General features: G+C 40.2%; 1 protein-coding gene across 1 annotated transcript in view; it reads left to right on the top strand.

Moving 5' to 3' along the window:
- cpxm2 (carboxypeptidase X (M14 family), member 2) overlaps positions 1-23,414 on the top strand; it is a 29,216-nt gene extending 5,802 nt beyond the window's left edge. The window contains exons 3-14 of the mRNA XM_074619993.1: positions 2,179-2,288; positions 4,865-5,004; positions 8,587-8,671; positions 10,369-10,519; positions 11,915-12,003; positions 14,783-14,906; positions 15,068-15,264; positions 16,589-16,768; positions 18,186-18,483; positions 19,627-19,766; positions 20,333-20,432; positions 22,523-23,414. Coding sequence (XP_074476094.1) covers positions 2,179-2,288; positions 4,865-5,004; positions 8,587-8,671; positions 10,369-10,519; positions 11,915-12,003; positions 14,783-14,906; positions 15,068-15,264; positions 16,589-16,768; positions 18,186-18,483; positions 19,627-19,766; positions 20,333-20,432; positions 22,523-22,779 — 1,871 coding nt within the window. The 3' untranslated portion in view covers positions 22,780-23,414. The remainder of the gene's footprint in view (positions 1-2,178; positions 2,289-4,864; positions 5,005-8,586; positions 8,672-10,368; positions 10,520-11,914; positions 12,004-14,782; positions 14,907-15,067; positions 15,265-16,588; positions 16,769-18,185; positions 18,484-19,626; positions 19,767-20,332; positions 20,433-22,522) is intronic.
- The last annotated feature ends 2,276 nt before the right edge of the window (positions 23,415-25,690 follow it).

The raw sequence follows: 25,690 nt of genomic DNA, 5'->3' as shown, positions 1-25,690 counted from the left end.
ATCGCAGTGATCCGGGGTCGACGTCTGCAGACCCTGGGCAGCGGGGATTTCACACATCAACCTTGATTCGCCCATTTGGCACTCGCTGGTTGAAATCCATTGTAGTGTGAAAGGATGAGCCAATCTCACACAAAGAGCTCTATTTAGTGAACACCAACTCGGTTTCTGCAATCACTTAAAGACAGGCATTTGTTCCAATGAGCTGCAGACTCCCTCCAGCAGCAAATGAAAACATTCTTAAGTGATGTGCAGCTTTCTCTTTTAAAGACAGTGTTTTTTCTGAAGTAAAGGCTGAGTGCCTTGAAGACGGCTGCACGCCTGCCAAACCAGTGCTGTGGCATCAGTGGGTGTTAGTGGAACACCGCCAAACCCAAGGAGTTAATTACAAGATGATTAGTCATATTGATGGCTGCTAATTGCCATCGTCCGCACTGCCAGTAAAGATATGATCTATTGCATGGTCGATTACTCATGTCCTTTGGTTTGGACCGGGCCAATACCTGCACAGTAAAGTATAGTATCATCATCTACATGTGACTGTGAAGTGGAAACAAGTCTGAGAGTCAAGTCTGAGAAAATAATATCTAAAAAAAGGATCCCTGCATTACAAACCGAAAGCATGGTGTTTATCAGGCAGGGAGGATGAAACAAAAATGCCATTATTAGGTTGCTTTATGGGAAATGTGGGATCCAGATTTTTGGAGCTTGACACTACGAACATAAAGGGTCTAATTGCAAAATACCGAGCATTTCTATTGCCTCCACGCTGCTCTCAACATGGTGACATGGCGCTTCCGCAATGGTTATCAGCTGTAACCGCCGTATGAAAGCAGTGCAGAGCGACGGACATGAGCTAGTCAGTGGGGCAAGCTCACATGCACGAACATGCATGCGGCCCGGCTATGTCAACAAAGCACGGAGAAACTCGGATTACAACACACACAGAGGGAAAGCGACTTCGTTCTCTGCTCAGGTAGACATTACTCCTCTATATCTTTACATAGCAAATAGTTGTTTGCTGCTATATTAATGCTCTCGATATCGTATAGAGCACATTTAAAGTCAGAATATCTCAGCCTCTGTTGCTTTAATTTCTTTTTTTTATCTATTTGTCCCACAACTTTTTGGAGGAGCAATTTAAAATTGCTGGAGCGCTCCAAGGGAACTACGTATGTTGTGCAAAAGGTCTAGAAGGATCAACACAACTTTTTATGTTTTTAACCCGTTAGTCAGTTTATCTGCTAATAGGACTGGCACCAAAAAACCCTCTCAGTCTGTAGCATTGTGTTTCAGCATACAGTGTGTACTGTAGGTGATAAACAATATGAGACCTTTTAGTAATCCAAATCCTTTCTGACATTGAAATATCTTCCTTTGATCAAATTATATATCTTTGTAAGAATACCTTTAAACACGCCTGACAGGTTTGCAGCTTTTCTCCCTTTCATGATATTGCTTTAGTCATTTCAACAATTTAATCGTGTATTCAGGCCGCAGTTAGATGGCTGTGATAGGCGCGCATTGCAAAATTACAAAAAGGAAACGCTCATAGTGTGCAGTCATTAATCATCCATGAAGACTGACACATTTTGAGATTCATAGCAGGTTAGACATCAAAGCCTCCGTCACGCTGTTAAACTCCATTTCCTTCTCGTGGGTTCACCTTGTGTAGTTTGATTTTCCAGGTTTTGAGAAATTGTGTTGTTTACAGACAGAAGTGTATCATTATTTCTTTATTATTCAATCTTTATTTGTCTCCTACAGGTGATTTAATTAGCTGCAGAGGAGACTTGCTTGACAGCAATAACTCCAGATGTAAATTTGAGTTATTATTGTTGTTTGGTTCGGAGGCAGAACGAAGAAACACCAGCACTGATAATGGCCGCCACCATAACAATCACATTCTGCTTTAATTTGGCCATTTCACATCATCAAAATGAAACTGTTCATTGTTCACCATGTGTTGACTGCATTGTGTTTGTCTGTATAATTGGAGCACCTATTATTTTCAGTAACAAACACAGAGAGCAGCTGCTGTCTTGTTTGCTTCACTGTGAAAAGTCGAAATTGCTCATTACTGTCGAGTCAAAGGAGTCTGAAAGCAATGATCCCGGAGCAACACAACACGTGATACATAACATTACCATCACAGGCCAATTTGTCATTCTTGTTACCCAGAATGCCCTCCCATGGGACTGGAGACGTTGAAGATTGATGACTTCCAGCTTCACGCTTCAACAACGAAACGCTACGGCCTCGGAGCACACAGAGGTCGTCTTAACATTCAGGTAAGACGGGAATGTGAATGTGGGAATGTTGGTAGCTTGGGCAAGCTTAGCAGAAATGTTGGGGCTTGCATTATACCCTGGGCGATATCACCTTTTCTCCGAAGCGTCTTTTTTTTTTTCCCCCACAAAGCATCAATACAAAGGAAATATGATCCAGAGATAGCATCTTTTAATTTCAGGATCACTTAAAGTTCATAGTCAAGCTCCGTGGAAAGATGGCGGCTGCGATATAGCTGGCTTTTGCTCAGTTAAATGTGGATTTTTAATACTCAACTCGACAGAGAAAGTAACAGTGCTGCCATTTAACCGGGGGCACGTCCCCAAACCCAACAGAAAGGATTGGCATTTGGGAGAAGAGGTATTTCCTGTTAGTGCGAGCGGTGCTTTGAAGGTATTAGCATGTGTACAGTCTGCAGCGTGCCTCATCTTCTGCACAACATTAATGAAACACGCACACATGCCCTTAATCCACACAAGACACTCTGTTTCAGGAAATCAACAAAACAAAGGATTTGTTGTTTGGTGTGCCCGTCAGGGATCATAGAGGGGCACAGATAGTGTCCAGAACAATCTGTAAAATCAGAAGAAACAACATAGAAAGCAGATGTTGCCTGTTGAATCGGGCCTGTGGCCAGTGAGCTTGGTTTATTTCCACTTTTGTACATTTTGTTTGGATTCCAGACACCAACAGGTCTGTGAGGAATTTAACTTTTTCTTAAAGGAGATGCAAACTGACAGTGAAAAATGAACAATTGAAATTCTAGACAGCACTGAAATAGCACATCCTCTATTTGTAATCATTGTAATAGAAATGTTACAAACTGTATCCTCATCCTGCAGCAAAATACACATAATGACAGACAATTATGGGATTCATGTGCCAAGTTTATGTTTTCATCCAAGTAAGTAGTTCATGAAAGGTCCTGGCTCTGCACCTGGATCTGGATCTGGATTGGCATCAAAAGTAATCACTTGTTCCATGACATGCATTGAAATCCATTACATTTTTTTTTTTATATATTCTGCTAACTGACAGACCAACAGAACATAAAACAGATCCTTGTTGGCAGAAGTATTTATTTGCAAATCTCACCAATCATTCAACAGTAAACTCAGTCATGCATTAAAGCTTTAGGAATTTGGTTCAAGGCAGCTGAACAGTTACTTCTTAAGGCTGGAAAATGTTCTCCCAGCGGCATGTAAATAAAAGTATTGTTTACATCATTTTCAGTGAGGTCACTGTGGAGGGAAGGTGAAAATTCCATTCATATTCTGAAACGGGATTTAAATTATCAGCCATAATGTAGAGACCATCCAAGGTAGACTTACTCAACACAGTCGTGAAACAGTCATGAAATTGAATCTATTTGATTCGTGTACATAGACACAAATTTTCCATTTTTTTCTTGACGCTCAGCACAACTTTCAACAACATATTTTTTCTGCGTTTTCCTATGAATGTCCAGCAACACGTGACGCATGTGTCAATTTCCACTCCAGTCTTTTCAAAATAAAACTACTTTTAGGAGAAGCTTGGTTAGGCTTAGGCAACAAAACTTCTTAGTTAGGTTTAGGAGAAGATCGTGGTTTGGGTTTGAATAACACCAGAAGTGGCGAAACTTAAGTACGGAAGTTACGTGACAAAAAGTACTTTGTTAGCTTTAGGTATAGATCGTGGTTTGGGTTAAAATTAAATAATAAAATGAAACAGATTTTCTTTGAGGAAACGTCACATGTACAGGACTAATTCATTAACTTTCTTCATGTTAAAGACTTTGATAAAGAATTTTAATGTAACGTATAATTAATTAAAGCTGAGGATATTTACAAAACCTTTTATAGTTTTACAAATTTGTCAGATTTGTTTCCGTAATGCATGGATAGTTATTGTGTAACGATTTCGCCCCAATTCCAAAGGTTAACTTACATAATGTACCTTTAACTTATCTTTGAGCTGAGAATATATAAATGTTATTAATTATATCCCATTCCTCTGGGTTCAGATCTTTAAATAATTAGCTGCTCCATGTAAAATACGAGTGGTGTACGTCAAAGAGACTTGATAGTCAAGATAAAGAGGAAGTGATAGTACAGTGTGCACTCAGCATGTACAGAGCAGCGTGTCATCATAATGTTAACATTTGGATGAAGTGGATGAACAATGTGACCTGTCAGCACGCACACAGCATGCGTGTGACTGTTCACACGTCTCGCTCTGAGCCAACTGTGTCAACCGGTGCAGTACAGGCTTCATGGAGAGAGAGGAAAGTAGCATTTCATTCTTTATAATTAGTTTTCATTTTGTTGTCATTTTCAGCCGTTGAACTGAGCGAATGTCAAGAAAATATGTCCGGATGGCATATTTCAGATTCAGAGAATGAATCCAAACATCTCAGCCTCATTGACTTTTGCATGCTTCACCCTGTCCACTGTCAACACTATTACTAATAAATATGTAACAAAAACAAGCAATGCACCAGTCAGTGTGTTGCACCAAACATGGACTGCATGTTTGTGTTCCCACATGGACATCTGGAATAAAATTATGCTCCCCATGGCTGTTTTCTGGCCTGCAGGCTGGCCTTTATGAAGATGACCTCTATGACGGGGCCTGGTGCGCCGGCAGAGACGACCCGTTGCAGTGGTTCGAGGTGGACGCCAGGAGGCTGACAAAGTTCACGGGGGTCATCACACAAGGCAGAAGCTCCCTCTGGTCGTGAGTAGGAATCACGCAGACGTGCATAGAGAGTTGCAGATGGTCGAGGATGAGGATTTTCTCGTCCAAGCTACTGTAACTTTAAAGGATAATTGTGCGGGATGGATTTTGTGCCAGTCCTCTAAATTGCCTTAAATCCTGGTGATGTCTAATTGAAGGTTGCTTTAAACCATTAGACCGCCAGTTAGACTGTTATCAGGCCATTAAATAGGTGTTATCGGTGGTTAATAGCACTAAACACAAAGGCCAATGGGACATAAATGTCTGCACCAAATTTCATGGCAATCCATCCAATATTTGTTGTGGGATTTCACTCAAAACCACAAAATTCAACCTCATGGTGACGCTAGAGGAATCAACAGGGGATCACCAAAGTCAGTAGGGTTCATCCTCTAGGGACCATGAATGTCTGTACCAAATTTCATGGAAATCCATCTTATAGTTGTTGAGATAAAGTGGGTCTAAACCAAAGTGGTGCACCCATGGAGCCATGTCGCTAGCATGGCTAATAAAAGTCACTGTAAACGGCCAACAATCTAATTACACATAGCATGAGTTTCAAAATAAACTACGGGAAATGAAAACTGGAAGTAGACAGATGGCAATAATTGTTCCAGAACTCTAAATGACTCTTGGATTTTCCTGTAAACCCAACTGGAAATTTTGACTTCACAAATATAAACAAAACAAGCTTTTCAATCTCGCCCACATGGCGCTGAACCTTCACTGGTGTTTGCCCTTTTCACGAGTCTTTTTCTGATCCCCTCACTGTGGGATTAAGGATTTATGAGTTTGATGGATTGGAGTACAGCCTCATTCTTTCATCTCTCTTAAAAGGTCACTACATCGTAAAAATAACACGGGAGAAAAAAAGATCTTACTGCACTGTAAGCTTGTTCATCACACTCAGATAATGGGAAAAACAAGGGCTATAACAAGTAGGGATTATATTTAAACTTCACACTTTAATTATATTTACAGTAAGTGTTTACAACATGGGATGAGTCTGCTGTGCTCTGCTAAAGATGTTTGTGAAGCTTGTTAAGATATAAATTATAGTACCATCAGGTCTCCATGGCAACTTATATAAAGGGATGGGTATAATCTCACCTCCCACTGCCTCAACTCATCAGCACATAAATCTGCCGGGTCTTTTTGTGTGTGTATGCAATCATTTTTAAAAATATTTACTCTAAATTTAAAACCCAGCAACACATCCCCCTCGCTTCAATTAATGTGCCAGAGTGTATGTTATTTTGGTACTGTTTTTAAGTTAATGTACAGTCATATATAATTGTAAAGTAGCACCTTTTCTGACATACTTTACCCTAAAAATTTAAAACAAATAAAAGTTTAAGTAGAGCTAGAATTAATCATAAAAGTTTGCAATTGTTGACCTTATGACCCTGCCCATTTGTCTCTTTTAAATTAATAACACTAATTCTAACAACCCATTTCAGTGATGATATAATGTTTTTCTACCAATTGGACACTGGGTAGAGTCAACTCAGTATTGCGTTGATGCTATATTTAAATTATTGACATTTCTAGTGTGTGACTCTTATGCTGGCATGCTCACATACTGTACAGTACATACTTGATACCATGAGCTCTTGTGAAATCCTCTCTGAGCTCACACAGGATTATGTGTGTGTTTCGTTACGGAGAAAGGTACATATAGTCATAGCAATTCACATTGAATTATTCAGCTCACACTTTTCGACAAGACTGGATTCTACATTATGCTAGACCTGACTTTAAGCTCTATATGTGTCGGGGAACAACACAGAAAACTCATCCTCACTATATAGTACAGGCTTGTCGCCCAAGTTTTACATTGTTAACGGCTTTGGGGTAGCATTTTCAAATCAAATCAGATCAAATTTATTTCTAAAGCACATTTAAAACAACATGAGTCGACCAAAGTGCTTTACAAACATAGGCAGAATAAAGCAGGTCAACAGAGTAGACAATAAAAGCATGCATATACACAAAGATCAAGATCAGATTAGTGAGTGATGCAAAAACTAATTAACAGACAATTTTTTCAAATAAGAAACATAAAGTTTGCCTTCTTAGAAAGTGGTCTTGGTTGTATTTGCATTTTTAACCAGAGTCCTATATTCACCAAGAAAACCAACAGCTGGTTCTGTTCACATTTCTGCCATCTACCTCCTGTACTGCTCTGTAATAATATTTGACAACTTTCGGCCTTTGTGCTTCTTAATTGGTGAGGGTGGGCACCGACTTGTGGAAACTGCTGTGTAGTCAGAGAGCATGGGGAGATACTGTATCGGGCTGTGTTTGTAATTTTCCTTCAAGGCCAGCCTGAGACAGAATCTCTCCCGCAATTAGCTCTGTAGGGCATGTAGCTGTCTGCGGTGCCAGCTCAGGAGCTTCTGTCTGTAACAGCGCTTTAATTAGCAGAACTGGGAATTCTTACCAGGCTGGACCAGTTCACCGCTGATGTCTTTATCCAGAAGCACCGGAGTCCCTGTCAGCCTACATACACAGCTGGTAGAGCCCTGTCTGGCATGATGGGACATTAAATCACCAGAAAATAAATAGTCTTTCTGCTTAGAAACATAAAAAACATGGTATTATTTTGATGTTTCACCTGTCTGTACTCTACCTAAGATACTTTTAAAGGAGAATATTGCAAGTTTTAGCTCCTCAACTACAACTCCTATATACTTTTAAAGTTTTTTTTCTTTTCTCGCCATTTCTTTCCATTTATCTCCACTCATTTTTGAAAATGTATTAGTAGACTTTTTAAACTTGCTGGATTTTTGTAATCCATTACAGTGATCTTTAAGTCTGCATTTATTTTTGTCACAGCTACATTATTGTTTCCAGGACCATAGCTTGGTAGTGGCCGAGACATTGCATAGCAGCTCGCCGCAGGCCGCACTTCGCCGCTGCTCTGGTGTGAAATCAGGTGCTGGTAGGCGTGTTTTCAAAATTTGGACAAAGCCAATCTAGCTGTTTCGCCCTGTTTCCAGTGTTTGTGCTAAGCTAAGCTACCGTACAGACCTAAGAGTGGTATCAATCTTCTAACCCTTAATGGCAAGAGAGCAAGTAAGTACATGTCAAACGCTTCCTTTGACATTTACTATCGTTTTTAAATGTAGGAATACATTAATGCTATTTTGAATTCACAATAGCATCACTCACATAAATAATACAGTGCATAGCCTGGTTCTAGACCCCGGAATCACCGCCAGCATTTCTAAATTGTGACTGAAGTGAAACAAAATGGAAATTCAGCCTGACTATTGGGCCAAACCTTTCTGGAATTCAGAACCTAAACTCGACCCAGTTAAAATGAAAACCATCTGCATGAGTCAGACAAACTTCACTTTTTGCTCATATCCCAAAACTTTAAGCAATAACAGGCTCAAGTGACACTTCTAATATAAATTCTTCGACCTCCTCCTCTTCCATTGTCCTATTTTTAAACAGACTTCCACCCAGTGAGAATTAAGCGTGTCTGGATGGTTTGCTGAGTGACTTCCTCACAATCGCCTCATTTGCATTGAATTCAGCCTGATGGGATATTTCTTCTCTTCCTAACGCTAACAGGAGCGACTGGGTGACCTCGTACAAGGTCATGGTGAGCAATGACAGTCACACCTGGATCACACTGAAGAATGGCTCGCAGGACATGGTGAGTAACAATCATGGCATTTACAACTAGTGTGTCCTCAGCTGATTAGACTGTTGTCAGGCTATTAAATAGGCGTTATCGGTTGCTATAAGCCCCATAGATGTGGGTCAATAGGGGCCTACTACACCCACTAATAGGTTTTATCAGCTATTCACATGGTAGATCGCCGAAACAAAGATATAAAAGACGACGACAGCGACCTATAGGGACCGCAGCAAGTCAGGCGCTGTAGCATAAACAGCATGAAACTCCATAAGGATTGGAGGTCAGGGACGATGGATAAGACAACCCTAGACCAGAGTTTGCATCACCAGCACACAATGCTTTTCCCTAAACTTAAAACTGTTTTTTTGTTGCCTAAACCTAAAGAAGTTGTAGTTTTGTTGCATAAACCTAAAGAAGTTGTAGTTTTATTGCCTAAACCTAAATGTTTTTTTTGCCTAAACCTAACTGTTTTTTTTGTTGCCTAAACCTAAAAAAGTTGTTTTATTGCCTAAACCTAAAGAAGTTGTAGTTTTGTTGTCTAAACCTAACTGTTTTTTTTGCCTAAACCTAAAGATTTTGTAGTTTTGTTGCCTAAACCTAAAGAAACCTTTTTCTTTGTGTTCAAAATGTGACGTTTCATTCAGTTTTACAACATGTTAGAACGTGTTACTTTTAAGTTTCACTTTCAGTTTTACGTAGTAGGCCCCTACTAACCCACATCTATGGTGCTTATAGCGACTGATAATGCCTATTTAATGTCCTGATAACGGTCAAATCGGGTGGACAATACTGTATCTCTACAAAGGAAGTTACTATCACACTGTTTTGAGCTCAAGCATTATCGCGTAAACTAGCTGCATAAGGAGTCTTGTTTTGTCTGTCCCCTGTTGACTGGAACATGATAGAAAAAATGAATTCTTGCCTGAGAGCAATTACTGAGGAAGATTTAGATCTCTGCTCATTTCCAAGCTTAATGAGCTGGGAGGCAGTCTAGTAAATACTGATGAACCCTGAAGCAGATGGGAACCTCATCGTCACAGTTACGTCTCGTCACTTGATTTAATTAAATAGACAGAAACCAAATACTGGAATTTTTTTGTCAAAAAACTAAAGCAGCAACTGGTGCATTCGGCCTGTAAAATAATAGCAATATTAATAATCCTATTATGAGTGAATATGCAGATCAGATTATATTTTAGAGGGAAATTATATCCTCGCTTCTCCCTACTGCGGTTCACGTCCCAGCTAATGAGATTTTGGTGTAACTGTACACTCCCTTGGCTGGTGATATGGGAGATAATGCCCCTGCAGTAATTTAAACTACAAGCTCCGTGCTCACCCACTCGCACACCTTTTGTGCCAAATGCCAAACTGCACTGTTTGTCTTGCAAAATGCCAAAAGGTGCAAAGAAGAACTAAAACAGTGGGTGTTAAAATTTACAATGAACTCCCATTGGGATCAAGGTTTAATCATGTCCTACAGGTGCATGAATGTGTGTTTGCTTTAGGGTTATGTGGACCAAAGCATTAGTCTTTTAGGGTGCATTTTAACCGGGACAATGGTGCTACGTTCTAGGCTACATTAGGCTCATTTATAGCTGTTAATCAAAAGGCATTGTCCATGAAAAATACTAATAAATTAACTGAAATAGCTCAAATAAAAACATTCTGTTCTTTATTCACCGTGTGGATGAATGTGTTTGCCTAAGTAGATCTTCACTGGCAACAGGGAAAAGGAGATCCCGGTCCGGAACCTCTTCCCGGCGCCAGTGGTCGGCCGATACATCCGAGTCAACCCTCGCTCTTGGTTTCACAGCGGCAACGTCTGTATGAGAGTGGAGATCCTTGGCTGTCCTATGCCAGGTGACGGGTTTGTATGGACAAAGCAGACACATGAATACTTCCTGCCACCGGAGGGTAGAAATATCAGGATGATACAGGATTTGGGACTTGTTCAGACAAAACTACAAAATACAGCATATCAGAACGAAACATATAAGCTTTTTCTGATCTGATGCCGCTATCGACATGGACAGCATCACTGTTTCAAAAAAGTGTTTTCTGATCTAACACTGCTATGGTTATGGTTTGGTTCAGGCCGTTCTCGTACACCGTTTGTAGCTATACCTACGAAAAGTAAATGCACTGTAATTCATATACGTTATTGTAAACCAGGAAGTATGAAGAGCAACAAACGCTGTGTAGGGAGTAGGATTTTCGCCCAGCAGATTGCTGTTCGGACCTCTGTTCGTGTAAAAACCAGAAGTCAACGTTGATTTATTTGTCACGTAACTTCCATACTTAAGTTACACCACTTCCGGAGTTATTTTAATACAAACCATGATTTTTTCCTAAAACTAACTAAAGTTTTGTTGCTTAAACCTAATGAGGTTGTTTCCTGTGAAGACGGAAGTTTATTTTGAAAAGACTGTATGCATATAACAAGCAGAAATTTACACGTGTTGCTGGACAAAAAATAAGGAATAACCTTTTGTAAGATATCATACGAACTGTTGTATCAGGATATGTTTTTTGGTTAAGCACACACACCCCTTGGTTAGGGTTAGAGAAAGGTCGTGGTTTTGGTTAAAATGACTTCTTCCACTGTTCGTGTCACGTGTGTCAAGTTTCATTTTCAATTTACAAATGTAGTCATTTTAAGCCAAACAATGATGTTTTTTCCTAAACCTAAGTGATTTTTTTGCCTAATTCACAACGTCAACCACGTGTTTACTGCGGCCGTAAAGTGACGCCAAGGGGTCCCAACTACAGCTGGGACGAGAACGTGTTGGCGTCACTTACCTCTACTGGTATCTTGTCATGCAGACACAGTAGTTTTGGTTTTATGTGCTGAGGTTTTGACACGATTTTCACAGGAACATTTTCTATAAATAATTGTCCCAATGAAAGCTTCGCACAGCGAGGTCTGCTGAGATTATCCACGCAGTAACTGGGACATTGTTTCTGGAAAGACAGGTTGCTGTTGAGTTATTAATGTGTAACTGTCGAGTGCCGTGAGCACAACAAATTAAATTTAACTTCCTTTGTGCTGGGGTGGCGGCAGATATCTCAAAGCGCTGGCGCAAAATACCAAAACTTTGTTCCTGGCTGTGAGGTAAAATATGTTTAATTTGGCTGAAGTGAAGCTACACTGGAGGAAAGAGGGCAGGTGCTCAGCGTTTATAGTCTCAACACACCTGACACGATCATTCATTTCCTTCATTGCAAATAAAAATAACTCTTTCTGACTCCCCACAGATCCAAATAATTATTACCACAGACGCAATGAAGTCATAACAACAGACGACTTGGACTTCAGACACCACAGCTACAAAGAAATGAGGCAGGTGAGTCACAGTGAAAGAGAAAAACAACAGATATCATCTGCCCCGCTTATTCAAAGACACCAGAGCAATAAAACATCTTGTGTAACTGCATGAGAGCCAACGCCGGACATGTTGTGTCCTCTGCAAAGAACAAAGTGTGCGGCAACACTAACAAATGAAGTGAGCCGGAGCTGCCAGGCACATAAAAATGCATTAAGCATCTCCTGGGCTGTGTCATTACTTATTCATATAGTTGTCATGAACAGTAGTCTGTTTGTACTGAGAAGGAGGACAGCTGTATTTGTCACAGCTTACACTGTGAGTGCTTGTGAAGGTACAAGTGCTGGGAATCGCAATCGTCTGTAATGTAGCAGCTCGTCTACAGGTGTCCCAAACTGCTGTTATGACCCACAATGAGACTTTTAATGCTCTGAACGTATGGCTCATTGTTAGGCTGTTTTTTTTTCTTCTGGTGTGACAGCCTGAGAGTGAATTAAATGGACTGGTTTTCTTTTTTGTACCTTTGAGGCTAATGTGTGTCACACAGGGGTGTCCAGCCTCAATAGACCTTCACAAAGAAAAGGACTATTTTTAAAAACTCGCCTCCTAAAGCCTTTTCACTCCTGACATTTCTTTTCTCCGTGCAGGTACTTGATCGTACCGTATCTCTCCACAGCAGTTTAAATAGTTCTGTGCCACAACCTTAAAGCGGAAATAGCCCATTGTGGCTACTCAAATAAAGTACATGCCCCATGAGAGGAGGGAAAAGATATCTCTTTTACTGCTTAAGGACTGTCCTTTTCTTAGATCACGACTGATTGAAGTGTAGAAGCCGCGGGGATACGGATATTGTCGGAGCGTGGACAGTTGAAAGACGTTATAAAATAGGTGGAAAGGAAGAATATTTTCCACATTCTTCAAAGAGGAAGATGGTGTATTACCTAGCCATTACCCTGGCACATCAAGGGAATACTGCGCTTTATTGAACCGGATATCTCCGACTTGTAACCCTTTGCTTTACAGAACCAGATGTTTGTTTAATGATTTACCTGGTTAGAAAAGTCAAGAATCAACTCCAGACTTAATTAAAAAGCCCATCACTCCTGAACTGGTTAATGACTTCTGCATCAGCTGGAAGAGCGAGTAAACACAGATTTCTTAACAGCTTGTTAGTCTTTATCCGGCTGCACTTCCTCTTTGTGTCTCCACTCATCATGCCCACATGGGTAAATGATAGTTGTTGCTATTTTAATCAGCTCCTCCACAAGCCTGTCTTCATAATTAGCTTGACTGATTTTCCACACAGCAGCCCCTCCTTCCACCGGCTAGAGTGTTATTAAATATGGTCTGTGACACAGCGCTGCTGATATTGTTTTTGAAATCTCCAGTTACATTGAGATTAATTTGTACTATTTTTAGGCTACGAGTACCCAGCATTTTTAGTAACAATACCACAATGTAAAAATACCTCCGAGTCTGAAAAGTGAAGCCAATGCTGAAGTGCCTTTAACTTGCATTATTTCTAATAGCCAGCAGGGGGCGACTCCTCTGGTTGCAAAAAGAAGTCTGATTATATAGAAGTCTATGAGAAAATAAGCCTACTTCTCTCTTGATTTATTACCTCAGTATACATTGTAAACATGAGTTTATGGTCTCAATTGCTAGTTTCAAGTCTTCTTCAGTACGGCATGATGTTCATTTAGTAAATTATGGTCCCATATAGAGTCAAATAGACCATAAAGCAGGGGATGCTTTAGGGCGTGACTACCTTGTGATTGACAGGTTGCTACCACGGAGTTGTCCGGTCTGGGTGTTGTCCGTGTTTTCCTCTTACAACTTTAACCGTTTCACAGTGTGTTTTCAGTTCATGAAAGTCAATTGTAACATTTTGGTCGCATAAAAATGTCTTATTCAGCGTTCGGTTGAACTTTGCTCCACCCTCTCGTGTCACTTATGGTTGCCAAAAACCAACATGTTGACAGCGAAAATGCGAAACTCAAGCCTCCAAATTCGTCTTCAACAAACCAATGTGTGACGTCATGGTGATTATGTCCACTTCTTATATACAGTTGTATTTTTCTATAAAATCTAATATTCATGACTAATAAGCAACAGTCAAAATAAAAAAAACAACATTTTTATGTATTATTTATTCAGAATTTGATTGACTGTAACCAAGCAACCCGCCAACTGTCATCAGATTCTGATTCAAATGTTGCTAAATTCTGATTGGTCCATTGAAGTATGTGACATCATCTTTTCCTAAATGAGTCCCGCCCCCTTAATTTATTTTTTCAATTAAATCTAATCTATAACATTTCATTTTACAAATAGACAATTCTGATAATGTAATCATCACTTATAACATATCTAATAGAGAAACGTAACAGTAAGTAAACTATATAATACAAATAATACAAATAAAAAAACATAATAAAATTACAGGGGACTTTTGAAAAAGCTTGCCCCCTTAAAACTAGTGAGGAGAGCAAATAGAAAAAAAAGAAATGCAGATATCTCTCATGAAAAATAACCCAAACTGTTCAAACTTTGGCATATAATTGTGTGTTCATGTAAGACTCCATTATTCATACTGAGAGGCTCATTGAGAAAATAAGTTTTCAGGGCCTTTAAATAAAAGTGTTTGAAAGTATTTGCAACAAAATGTTCTTAAAGCCCCTGAAAACAGTGTGTTTCTCTATAACATTAAATATTCCTTACTACAAATGTCCAGCAGTTAAATACAAAAACTTGTATCTAATTTATCAAGAGCTGATGCTTCATTATTTGCCTTCCACAGCTTATGAAGGTGGTGAATGAAATGTGTCCCAACATCACCCGGATCTATAACATAGGAAAGAGCCAGAGCGGCCTCAAGCTGTACGCCATAGAGATTTCTGACAAACCAGGAGAGCATGAAGTTGGTGAGTATATTTAAGGCAACAGAATGTGATTTAATGTCCAATAATAATGACATGAGAGATGTCACACTGTGTTCCCCAGAGTGTTTTCCTCTGTGTCGTGTAGTTGCAGTGATTGTATATTTAATCGCCCATCTCTCCCTTCGTATAAACCTGTTGACCAGGTGAACCAGAGTTTCGTTACACAGCGGGTTCCCATGGTAACGAGGTGCTGGGACGAGAGCTGCTCCTCCTGCTGATGCAGTTCATGTGTCTGGAGTATCTGTCCGGCAACGAGCGGATACGTCACTTGGTGGAGGAGACCAGGATCCACCTGTTGCCATCTGTCAACCCCGATGGGTACGAAAAAGCCTTTGAAGTGGTAGGTCTGCAAGACGGCCATTAGTGACCTCACACATCACACGCTGGCCTCTGGTTGAAAACAACACCACCGTATCTGGTGACAAGTCTTCTCCTGATAAGTGCACATGTGGTGCATGCTGGAAAATTGGTTTGATTGACCTGGTGGAATATATGAACAATGTATGTGTTGTATTTGAGTGAACATGGGCTGCCTGTTCTGCATCTAAAACACATCTTGTTGGCTGTGGTTTTAAATCAGCTGCACGCCTGCAGGATTATATGCCCAATATTTATGAAACACAAATAGATAAAGACAAATCTGACAGTGCTTTGCTTCATTAACGTCAATGACATCAGGTAATTTGGTGACCTGATGTGTAAATGCACTGTATTTACTGTAACGCTTTGTTTTACAAAAGTTAATGGTGCCGTGTTAGCTTGTACTGAAATTTGCATGTACATGAGATGAGACTATTCGACACTATGTGGAATATATATAAAAGGAAAGTCATCAGGCCTGTTTTTTGTTTTGCAGCTCAAATAATCACATTTCTTATTTTCAATATTTTTTCCCCATTTTCAACAGTCATAAAATTATACAATACAAAGACCTACAATTAAGATTAATAATTAAAATGAATACATACCACTACAAAATAAAACTACAAAACAAGAACAAATACAGACCGATAAACAAAAAAAATACGATAAATATTAATAATAATAAAATAAAATTCTTTATTAATAATAATAATAATAATAATAATAATGCTGATGCAATGATTAAAGTTTCACTAGAGGTGCTAAATGTGAGATTGGGGGCATTTCTATTGCCTCCGCATGGCTCTCAACATAGCAACATGGCCGTGAGATAGCCAGCGGGGCACACTCGCATGCATGAACATGCACTAAAAGCATGAGTGGCCGGCCCGGCGATATAAACAAAGCAAAGAGAAGCTCAGATTACAACACACACGGAGGGAGAGCGACTTCATTCTCTGTTCAGGTAGCTCTGAATATCATCTAGAGAACCTTTAAGCTTTATTTTGAAAATGTACACTGAATTAAATGACTCTGTCTACTGTAAAAGGGTCACTAGTTGTGCTGCACCCACTCAGAATAAACACCAGACTCTACTCAGTTTAGCAGCTTTTTTTAGATGAGCCGTGTTGACAGGGAGGCCAAGTGCGATGATAGCTAACTCCACACTTCCCATCAAGCCATCTGAACTGTGTTACAGGGCTCCATCTGCAATCACAGAACTGTTGTCACCACTAATAACTATCATTTTCTCTGACTTTCCCCTTCACATTTAGTTTCTTGTTCTTGTTCTTTTGCTGCAGGGTTCAGAGCTCAGTGGCTGGTCTCTGGGTCGATGGAGCACCGACGGAATAGACATCCACCACAACTTCCCCGACCTCAACTCCATCCTGTGGGAGGCCGAGGCCAAGAAGTGGATCCCTCGCAAAATGTTCAACCACCATGTGCCCATCCCGGAGTGGTACCTGTCCAAAAACGCCTCAGTGAGTCTGATTGACTGTTCTATGGTATTTTAAACTTATTCAATGTGTATATTTCCCCATCCCTTCAGGTAAAGGCATGTCATTTCAACACGTTCTCACCCCAACTCATCACATACGCCCCTTGGTGTCACTTTGGGATTAGGCAACAAAACCACTATAGTAAGGTCTAGGAAAGAAATACATGATTGGGCTTAAAGCTACTACGTTTGTACAGTGAAAAATTAAACTGAACATTGTAAACACAGGACACAAACTTGTGTTTGTTGGACCCATCCACCTCCAATCCTGCCCCCCCGGTGTGTCTCTTTCGCTTTTTAAACTACGTCACCACACTCCCGGCGCACTTTCTCAGAGTGTTTACTGTTGCCGTGGTTAACATTATAGTTAATGGAACGCCCAGTGTGTTTCAAACTGGCGCTAAAGGGTGCCTTGTGTGGCGGTACCGAACGCTGACGGATGCATTTAATGCCCTGGGAATGAGAAGGGGCTGGTAATTTTCAGATTACGGTTTATAGAAAAGACACATTTGTGCCCAAAATCTGCTGGCTGCAACTTCATCTTTAATAATGTGATTGCCATTCAGTTTCCAGTGACTTCACTACAGGTAGGGCTGTCCTCGACCAAAGAAATTCTTAGTCGACAAACATTCAAACGATTTTACGATTTACGACTGATCGATTAGCTGATTTAATCGACAGATCTGTAAACCTGAGCTTCCCCACAAAGAATCACCACTTTAAATCTTGTGTTTACCAGAAATGTGCTCATAAGTTTCATGGAAATAAGTCATTCAGCATGAAAGAAGCATAAAAAAACAACTAATCGACTAAAGAAATCTCCGTCGACCTAGACAAATTATGACTCCATGTCCTTATCCTGCACCTCCTCCAGTTTAACAAATAAATCGTCTGCTTCTTGAAAAGGGTACAGCAGCCTCGTGGGCATACCAATGCCGTCTATTTTGGGAAAAGCGGATTCGTTTGTGACGAAGAGGCTGTGAGCTAAAATAGACCCGTTGAGCTATTAAAATCTCATCCTCACTAGTGTTCTGACGTTACTGAGAGCCACGAGTGAGTCACACCAAAACCTCCAGAGTAGCTGCTGCAGAGCTGGGATCCCCATCTGTGCACAGGAAGCTGTGAAAACTAACCTTGCTTGCCTCAATGACCGGCCCCCACCAGAGATAAGGAGGGCTGGGTTTAATAAGAGTTCAAACAGCAGCTGCTTTTTTTCTATCAATAAATGTGTTTCAGAATCAATAAAATTAGTTTAGTGTGTGAACAGCTTTATCACTCCCTCATGAGAGCACGCCGGAAGTGAAATTGTTTCCAGGGAGGGAGTTAATTTAGCAATCAGAGTACTGAGCTGATTGGAGGAATTACATTATCCTCCCCTTCTCCTGTGTCCACCACTACAGGTTGCCGTGGAGACGCGGGCTTTGGTAGCATGGATGGAGAAGATGCCCTTTGTGCTGGGCGGTAACATCCAGGGAGGGGAGCTGGTGGTGACCTTCCCTTACGACAAAACTCGAGGCCAAGGGGTTGGCAGGGAGCCGACCCCCACCCCGGATGACCACGTCTTCCGCTGGCTGGCCTTCGCCTACGCTTCCACCCACCGCCTGATGACCGCCGCCAACCGAAGGGTCTGCCACACTGAAGACTTCGCCAAGGAGGACGGCACCATCAACGGAGCGTCCTGGCACACTGCAGCTGGCAGTCAGTATCCGTGTTATGCAGGATTTCTCTGCTTCAGCTCTGATCCTTTGAGCCGTAGCTTTGTTTAGCCCACATCTGCATATTCAGTGCTGAACCCCCTTTGGCGGTTTCAAAGCCCCCAGGTTTTTAGTTTGAAGCGTCGTGTAAGGATTCAAAGGCAAACAAACAAAGAAAAGGCAAAAGTGAAATCCATTTCACTCTTAATTAACACCACAACGTTTTTATATTCTCTTTTATTTACTCTTTTGTCAACGTGCCTTAAACACACATTCGCGTATGCACTCTGTATAAGTAGGTGCTGGGAATCTGGTTTGTGAATTTATTTTATTCATTTATTTATTTTAGATTTTATTTTAAATTTATTATATTTTTTTATATTTTTTATATTTCTTATTTATTTTTTACTACCTATTTAATACTATAATAATCGCAAATCAATCACATTTTTTTCTGTTAAAAATGTACCTTAAAAGGAATATTTGTCAAGTGGTCGGCAAATATGCTTGCTTTATGCAAATGTATGTATATATTTATTATTGGAAATCAATTAACAACACAAAACAATGACAAATAATGTACAGAAACCCTTTAGCGTAAATAAATATGCTCAAAATCATAACATGGCAAACTGAAGCCCAACAGGCAACAACAGCTGTCAGTGTGTCAGTGTGCTGACTTGACTATGACTTGCCCCAAACTGCATGTGATTATCATAAAGTGGGCATGTCTGTAAAGGGGAGACTCTGGGTACCCATAGAACCCATTTTCATTCACATATCTAGAGGTCAGAGGTCAAGGGACCCCTTTGAAAATGGCCATGACAGTTTTTCCTCGCCAAAATTTAGTGTAAGTTTGGAGCATTATTTAGCCTCTTTCGTGACAAGCTAGTATGACATGGTTGGTACCGATAGATTCCTTTGTTTTCTAGTTTCATATGATACCAGTATCTTCACTCTAGCTTTACCGCTACAACCTAAACATTTACGTTAATGCGTTAAAGAAATTAGTGTTTTATCGCGTTAACTTTGACAGGCCTAAATAAAAATAATAATACCACCACAACTTCTAAACCAATAACTGTGTAAAATGCTGCCCTAAGTTGATGCTGGCCTACAGATGCAGTGTGTTTCTCTTTCTCGGCAGGTATGAACGATTTCAGCTACTTGCACACCAACTGCTTTGAGTTGTCGATGTACGTGGGCTGTGACAAATTCCCTCATGAGAGCGAACTGCCTGAGGAGTGGGAGAACAATCGCGAGTCTCTGCTTGTCTTCATGGAGCAGGTATTGTACAAAGTAGCTCCTGCAAATCACACAAGAAAACCTGCGCGCACGCAAGCGAGCCACATAAACACATGCTTTTTATTGTCTTGGAGTTATTTTAGGAATACGGTAGCCCTATCTATTTGTTCCTGTTATTCTTTTTACTAAAGCATTTACTAAAAAGTGCTGTATCAATACCGTACGATCACAGTCTACACATTTTAACTGTCATCTATTTAGATAGATGGCTGTTGTGGTAAGATTTAAACCCTTTCTGAAATTTGCGGTGAAAGCCAAGCGTACTGAGGGTTACAAAGTCAAAATAAGTCTGCATTCTAAGCCGAACTTTGAGAAGACTCGTTGTCCTGTTATGTTATATTCTCTTTAGTGATTTGGACCCATGTTGGGACACATCTTTTATTTAAATATTGAAGCTGGATGAGGAGAAAATATATTAAAACATGCTGCAAACTGAAGATCATACATTATGCATGATGTCATCTCATCATGTAATATACATCGTATTGAATTATGAAGTAGATTTTGATGGCAGGATTTACACATGGCTGCATGCTTTTCATGTGCAGGTGCATCGTGGAATCAAAGGTGTGGTGAGGGACCTGCAAGGTCGCGGAATAGCCAACGCTATCATCTCTGTGGAGGGCATCAGCCTCGATATTCGCACAGGTACATTTCACATGATTCTTATGTAGGATTTAAGCTATTAATGGTTCATTTGATGTGGATATTTTCCCCCTTTCATCTCTGAAATTGTTGCTTTTGCAATCAAAGCAGCAGAGAGAAGCTACCTCAGGGGCGCTCTGACTCGACTGTCTCTTCACATTATTCCTCAGGAATGACTCAGTCTTACAGTAAGTTAGTATTCCAGTGTTACATGGAATAAACAGCATAAACAAAAGCAGCTGAAGCAGGTTGGAGTCTGACTCAATTCACAGTCATAGCCGGCGTCGTCCAAGCCTCCTGCTCTGAATTTGACTATCGATTGTGCGTCCTCGAGGCAATCTCTGCTGATGCCTGAAAAATGCAGCAGTCAAAGCCAAAGTAGTTTTGTACTTGGAGCATGAAATCGAATGTCCAAAAGGACATTAACCATTATTATTCCTGGAACTAAGTGTGAGCCACTGTTCAACCTCTCAGTTGCAAAAGATTTTAGGCTATTTATTTTGAAAATTGTACCTTTACAGCTGCTTTGAATTTGCTTTGGAGCTGTATGAACCCTCAAAAACAGACATTTGCTAAGCAGTTGTTCTCCCATCTGGATGAATCAAGTGTAAAAACAGGACAGACAGCCTGTATGCTACTCATGCACATCCATATCTGAAAGATGTTTTGCCAGACTGAGTATTCATTAGCTCATAAGCATTTTATATTGAAGCATTCCAGGAAACAATTAGATTTCCTTCTGCCGTCTGAATGTGAGCGCAGATGTAACTGTTTGGATCGACTGCAGATCAGCAGCAGAGACAGACCTGCTGTCATATTTCATTTGTCTCGGTGGTCGTTCAGACGTGTCAGGTGGGTGTACTGTCGTTTTTTGTGCGAGTGTCAAAGGCTGAGAATACACCACGAGCACACTCGTGTTCCCGGGTCACATAAAGGCAGCGCTCAGCGGAGAGAAACCAAGAAAATCCAACATGACAAAGCAGAGCTATTTTTAAATACCTAAATAGGAATATAGAACGCCTCCCATCTCAAAAGTAGAACACAAAGATCTCTCCAACTTTTATTTCAGGATTTAGATGAATGCTTGCTTTTTGCCACTGCTTAGCAGGCTCTTTAAATTCAGCTTTCTAGGACAAGATTTGCATATTGCTGCTGTTGCACAAATAATGTGCATCTGTTACTGTTATGCTTGTTGGGATTTAATATAAATACAATGTTTACATGGTATTGCTAATGGTTGTGCCAACAACATAACTGCCCATTTGAATAATCATAATCCATCAATTATTCATAATTCTATTTTTCTTTGTTATATTATTTACATTCAATAGATATAGATTTAAAGGGGACATCATGAAAAACTTGTGCACATACGTTTGGGTATCTGGAGTGTCTACCGACCCACAAACTGTGAAATAAGACCACCCAGTCAGTTTTTTAGTTTTATCCATAGACTGTATAAGAAGTGGACGTAGTCACCGTGACGTCACCCATTGGTTTGTGGACTGTTGTTTTGAAGCCTCAAGATCGGCATTTTGGCTGTCGCCATCTTGGTTTTTGCAACCAGAAGTGACACGAGAGGGTGGAGCTCAACTGAACGCTGAGTAAGACATTTTTAGGCGACCAAAATGTTACAATTAACTTTCATGAACTGTGAAAGGGTTAAAGTTGTAAGACAAAAACACGGACAACTCCCAAACCGGACAACGCCATGGTAGCGACCTGTCAATCACAAGGTAGCCACGCCCCAAAGGGGACCATAATTTACTAAATGAACATCATGCTGTATTGAAGAAGACTTGAAACTAGCGATTGAGACCATAAACTTCATGTTTACAATGTTTACTGAGGTAATAAATCATGTGAGAAGTAGGCTCATTTTCTCATAAACTTCTATACAAACTGAATTATTTTTTGCAACCAGAGGAGTCGCCCCCTGCTGGCTGTTAGAAAGAATGCAAGTTTAAGGCACTTCAGCATTGGCTTCACTTTTCAGAACCGGAAGCCGCCTGGTTTGAGCATGCAATACCCCGACACAACAATCACCACGTGCATGCAAAAAGTGCAGAAATTATTGTTTTCTATGTTTTCAGCTTCTGATGGCGATTACTGGCGCTTGCTGAACCCCGGAGAGTACAGAGTAACAGCCAGGGCCGAGGGCTACAGCCTCACCAGCAAGAAGTGCGAGGTGGGCTACGAGATGGGCGCCACCAGCTGCGACTTCATCATCGGCCGCACCAACCTGTCACGAATCAAAGAAATAATGGAAAAATTCAACAAGCAGCCAATCAGATTGCCCGTCAGGCAGCTCCAAGCTCGCAGGTCCAGAGAGAGACGCCTGGGAACATAATGACTGTACGAGGAAGAATTAATAACAAACATCTGCCCTGATCAGACCGGGGTCAACTCCAAGCCCGGGTTTGGACCTCTGTCAAATTCCTCCCGAGCGCTGTCAGCGGAATCAGTGTTTGAAGATTAAAAATGTGGATTAATTTAAAACGGGATGCTTTGTTTGTGTTTTGTTTTGTTTGGTTTCGTCCCCAGGCATAAGCTCTCTCTGTGTTCACTGTTCTCAACTTTTCTTCATATCCACTGTATTCTGTCAAGTTTATGTTTATGATCCCTCTTTTTCAGTTCATATTATATTATTAAGACATCTACCGTCATTCCCCCTGTGATATCAACCATACCGACAGAATGTACTAAGAACTTATTTTTTTAAATAAAAGAAAATTGAAATATGAGTTACAGATGGGGAATTTGACGAAGCATCTAATTTTAACCATTGTGAGGAATGGCCATGACTGTCATTATGTACATACTTATGAACTTATGTAACACAGTTATGTAAACCATTACAAAAGCTTCATTACCTGCACTTGTACAATTTTTGTTCCTTTAAAAAAAACTTGTGGACTCAGTGACCTTTTGGTGTGTCATTTAGTTTTGTATACACTTATTAAATAAAGATTATGTTTGCACAAATTGGAATTGTTTAATTGCTCATGTGCACACATCAATCAATCAATCAATCAGTCAAGCTTAATTTGTATAGCGCCTTTCATACAGTTCAATGCAGTTCAAAAGAGTTGGTAACGCTTTATTTTGAAATTACACACACATAAAAGAAAGTATCAGTATTTTAGCGGCCAAACTAATACCACAGATGGACAGTAGTACATATAAAAAGTAAACTGAAATGAATGCATAAAAAATATACAAATAATATATAAAATATTATATTTAAATTAAAAGTGAACAAAAATTATAAAAGTAAAATGAAATAAATGAAATACAAAATTAGATGTTTTAACCAACATGTAAACAAGGTTGGTGTTTTTAATGTATTTTTTAACATAATATAGCTGTTTTCCCATGGTTTAATGAACATTTATCAACAATAATATACTGTAATTTAATTAATTTTGACTGTAAAACATGCTCTGTATTTATAGAGTTTATTGCATGTCATTTTATTTATTTACTATAATTTGATGGCTGCCTGTACTTTTATCATTTATTTTATATATATCACAGTTTTTCAACAGTGTAGTATACCGGAACATCTATAGTAGGTCTGGAGCCAAAAATATAATTAATACATCTTTATGTTCTCTCCTTTACACAATATTTCACATCGAAATTACCAGGAATGTTATAAATTGATGAATAAATTCAAACCATTTCCAGTTGCGAATGATTTAATGTTGTATGATTAATATTGAAATGAACTCTGACATTACATTCGCTGCAGTTTGATTGAACATCCCAAATGGAAAATAAACTCTCATTTCACTCTGTAATCACAGTGGTTAATTCTAAGCATCCTCTCATTTGATTTCTGCAGCGAGGAAATCGTATCTTGGGAGTGTCGAGGTGGAAAGGCTCTAATTATCAGAGCTCTGCTGGGGCTTTTACGGATCACTGGCTTATTCTGACAACAACACCATGCAGCCTTCCTTCTCTCTGGCCGGCATGCAATTATAGGAAGACCTCAACCTCTTATCTCCGCCTCCAAAGGTTATTGAACGGAGGATCACACACCTGTCATCATCTCAGAGCACTGGAGAGAATAGGACACATCGGAGCGTGTTAATATTACCATGCTTTTATACCATAATCAGTGACGAGTGTGTGCCTCACACTCAAAGTTTCATCAAATTGATTTTGTGGAATATTATGTAGCTACGAACGGTGTATGAGAACAGCCTGCTCATCAATAGGCAGCTAAATCTACCTCAAATTTAAAAACGTTTTTTATAAAAGCTGTTGTATCGACTGTAGAACATGAATAGAGAGAGCACCGGAATAAATTCCCTCTTGTAAATTGTATTTTGAGAAAAAAAAACAGTCAGATGAAATCATTAGAATAAAAATAAAGGAGTTCACAATGGGGAATCCGAGTTTCTGTGTGGCTGCAGAGTCTGAAGTCTCTCAACTTTCAAATGCTGCACCGATGTTGACCAGACTTCCAGGGGGACACAGAGGCCATTTTAATATAACTGGTGACATCTATCATTTCCCTGTCGTGCAAAGAAGACATGTGGTCAGCAGTTATGCTTGAAGGACCAGATGTGAGAGCTTTGACAATTTAAAAAGTGTCTGACACACAGTGAGATGTAAAACCCAACGTTTACCTTTAATCACTGTCCTTTGATGTTACCCTTCTGTTTTGGGGTTAAACAAGCCATTCGTTTACTGGAAAAGGCAGGTTTGACCATTAATCAGAGGTGATGTTCATTAATAATAAGACAAATTGAGGACCAAACTTCTCCCATATGGACAGCAGACAATCCCAATGAGTTACGGTGGGCGTGGGATCGTGGTGGGATGGGGGGATGGGGGTTGCACAGTGTAGCCGCTGTGGCCTGCAGCTGTGATACCGTGCAGATGTGTGGGAAGACACAGGCACCAGCTGACCTTGCCAGCAGTCAAAAGGCCAGCGCTTCTTCAGAAGTCCGTCCAGCCTTTGAAGTGTTAAGAGTGGCGGCCTGCGATATCACAGGAGTGAGTCGCCATGCGGCGTTGGTAAACCAGCTCTTAACCTCTCCCATCCGCTGCTCCGAAGCCTCTGAGACAGATTAGACTCTCTGCTGGCTCGATGGACATCAAAGACGACAACCAGATCAGCAACGAGAGGGAGGGTCATTGAAAAGTTTTGTTATTTCTGGAGTAATTTATCAAGTTTAGGCTCATAATATTGTGTTTGATTTTGCATTTTTTGCACAAGCACAACCACTTCACCGCAGTCTAATGTCGAC

The sequence above is a fragment of the Sebastes fasciatus genome, chromosome 20, assembly GCF_043250625.1.
Source record: "Sebastes fasciatus isolate fSebFas1 chromosome 20, fSebFas1.pri, whole genome shotgun sequence".
NCBI lineage: Eukaryota > Metazoa > Chordata > Actinopteri > Perciformes > Sebastidae > Sebastes > Sebastes fasciatus.
Note: the sequence above shows the minus strand (reverse complement) of the source record. Positions and strands in the feature narration are given on the sequence as shown.